Genomic DNA, 2,054 nt, shown 5'->3' on the forward strand with positions numbered 1-2,054 from the left:
GTGGAGTAGCCATTTTATTAAAATTATTCGTGGAAAAAAGTTTTGGTGATGCTAAGTTAAATTTTATTTTAGTATTAACAGAGTTTGAGCCTGAATTTGAGTTAATTGAATCAGAATTTGAGTCAGAATCGTCAGATGTGTCAAGTAAATAATTAATATTTTCTCTATATGACATTAAAAACACTTACAGCAATAGAATGAAGATCCTTTCCATTGGCTCGGACTGCACAGGAACAACCAATATCCTCTTGATTCTTCCGGTTTCTAGCACAACACAGATCTTCTAGTTGAGTTACTCAGTTCGCCCAACTAAGAGTTCCAATAATTTAACTTTATTTGTTCGAATAGTCAACAAATCGTAAAAACGAACCGAATGTTATATGCTTTAACTTTCGATTGACTATCCTACTGACTGCGCCACTTAACTTTCAATATACTGGAACCGTGTTTTTTAAACCTAACTTTATTTCTTACATAAATTCTATCAACAACTTCAATTACAAGACTGATATTTTTTATTACAAACGTGAATTAAATAATCTTTTGGTAAACACAAACTAAGCAATTTTACAATAAAATAAGTTCTTAATCAGCACAATATACTGTCCACCTAAGGGCAATGGCGTAGGTGACATATATATATATATATATATATATATATATATATATATATATATATATATATATATATATATATAATAAAACTAAGTCGATAAAATGTGCGTGCCGATAAAACTTAAAAAGGAGTCCCGACACGATAAAGGGACTTACGTGGTGTGATAGCCCTTTATCCCTCCTCGAACAAGAAAGTTCCCGTTTTAATCTAAAGGGCATGTTTTTAAAGATATAAGGGACTTTCCGACCCTTCAACTTGGAAATTAAGTCCAGTGGCGCCATCTGTTATCGAATGACGAGATCTTCAATGAAACACTCATTCGCTTAGAAGATAAATGTTTAGCAATAAATAATCAGGCCTTAGTAGAACTTGGAATGCCAGCACCACAAAGAAATGCTTTTAGTGTGCTAAACTACGAAATTATGAAGGAAAAAAGTTACAACATCAATGAACTACTTGAATACATTGCTCACAACAAACCACTTCTCAATGACAATCAAAAAAAAGTTTACGACGTTATAATGAGCCGGATAAATAACAATATTGGTGGAATTATTTACTTGGACGCACCAGGAGGCACTGGTAAAACGTTTCTCATAAATCTAATACTGGCGGAAATACGTGCTAAAAAACTCATCGCACTGGCACTAGCATCATCTGCCATTGCAGCCACACTTATGGAAGGAGGACGAACTGCCCATTCTGCCTTACAACTACCATTGAATATAGCCGAACAACAATTCCCGGTATGTAAAATTTCAGGAAAATCTGGACGTGGTCAAATTTTAAAACAAGCTAAAATTATCATCTGGGATGAATGCACCATGGCCCATAAAAAATTTATAGAAGCCATGGACAGAACATTACAAGAATTGCGAAAAAACTCTGAAATAATGGGAGGAGCTCTACTCATACTCTCAGGAGATTTTCGACAAACACTTCCAGTTATTCCCAAGTCAACATCAGCAGACGAGATCAATGCATGCTTGAAAAAATCACATCTCTGGCCACAAGTACAAATACTGCAATTAACAAAAAACATGAGAGTTGAATTATCAAGAGATGGAACAACAGCACAATTTGCTAAAATACTTATACAAATCGGCAAAGGTACATATCCTACTGACCAAACGACCGGCCTCATTGAACTTAATAGTGATTTCTGTAATATAGCCACTACTGAAGACGAACTAATCGACAAAATTTATCCAAATATTATTCAGAACTAAACTAATGCAGAGTGGTTATTTCAAAGAGCAATTTTGGCCACTAAAAATAATATTGTTGACGATATCAATTTTAATATTCTAAAGAAAATACCTGGTGAAGAGAAAATATATAAATCGATCGACACGATGGTATCCATTGAAGAAAGTGTCAACTTCCCCACTGAATTTCTAAATTCTTTACAAGTACCAGGAATGCCATTACACTGCCT

At 34.2% G+C, this 2,054-nt stretch overlaps 1 protein-coding gene across 1 annotated transcript; it reads left to right on the top strand.

Annotated features, from left to right (window-relative positions):
* Positions 1–990: 990 nt before the first annotated feature.
* On the top strand, positions 991–1,845 carry LOC130895765 (uncharacterized). The gene has a single exon (XM_057803308.1). It carries the CDS (start codon positions 991–993, stop codon positions 1,843–1,845), a length of 855 nt encoding a protein of 284 aa, XP_057659291.1.
* The last annotated feature ends 209 nt before the right edge of the window (positions 1,846–2,054 follow it).

The sequence above is a fragment of the Diorhabda carinulata genome, chromosome 6 (genome assembly GCF_026250575.1).
Source record: "Diorhabda carinulata isolate Delta chromosome 6, icDioCari1.1, whole genome shotgun sequence".
Taxonomy (NCBI): domain Eukaryota; kingdom Metazoa; phylum Arthropoda; class Insecta; order Coleoptera; family Chrysomelidae; genus Diorhabda; species Diorhabda carinulata.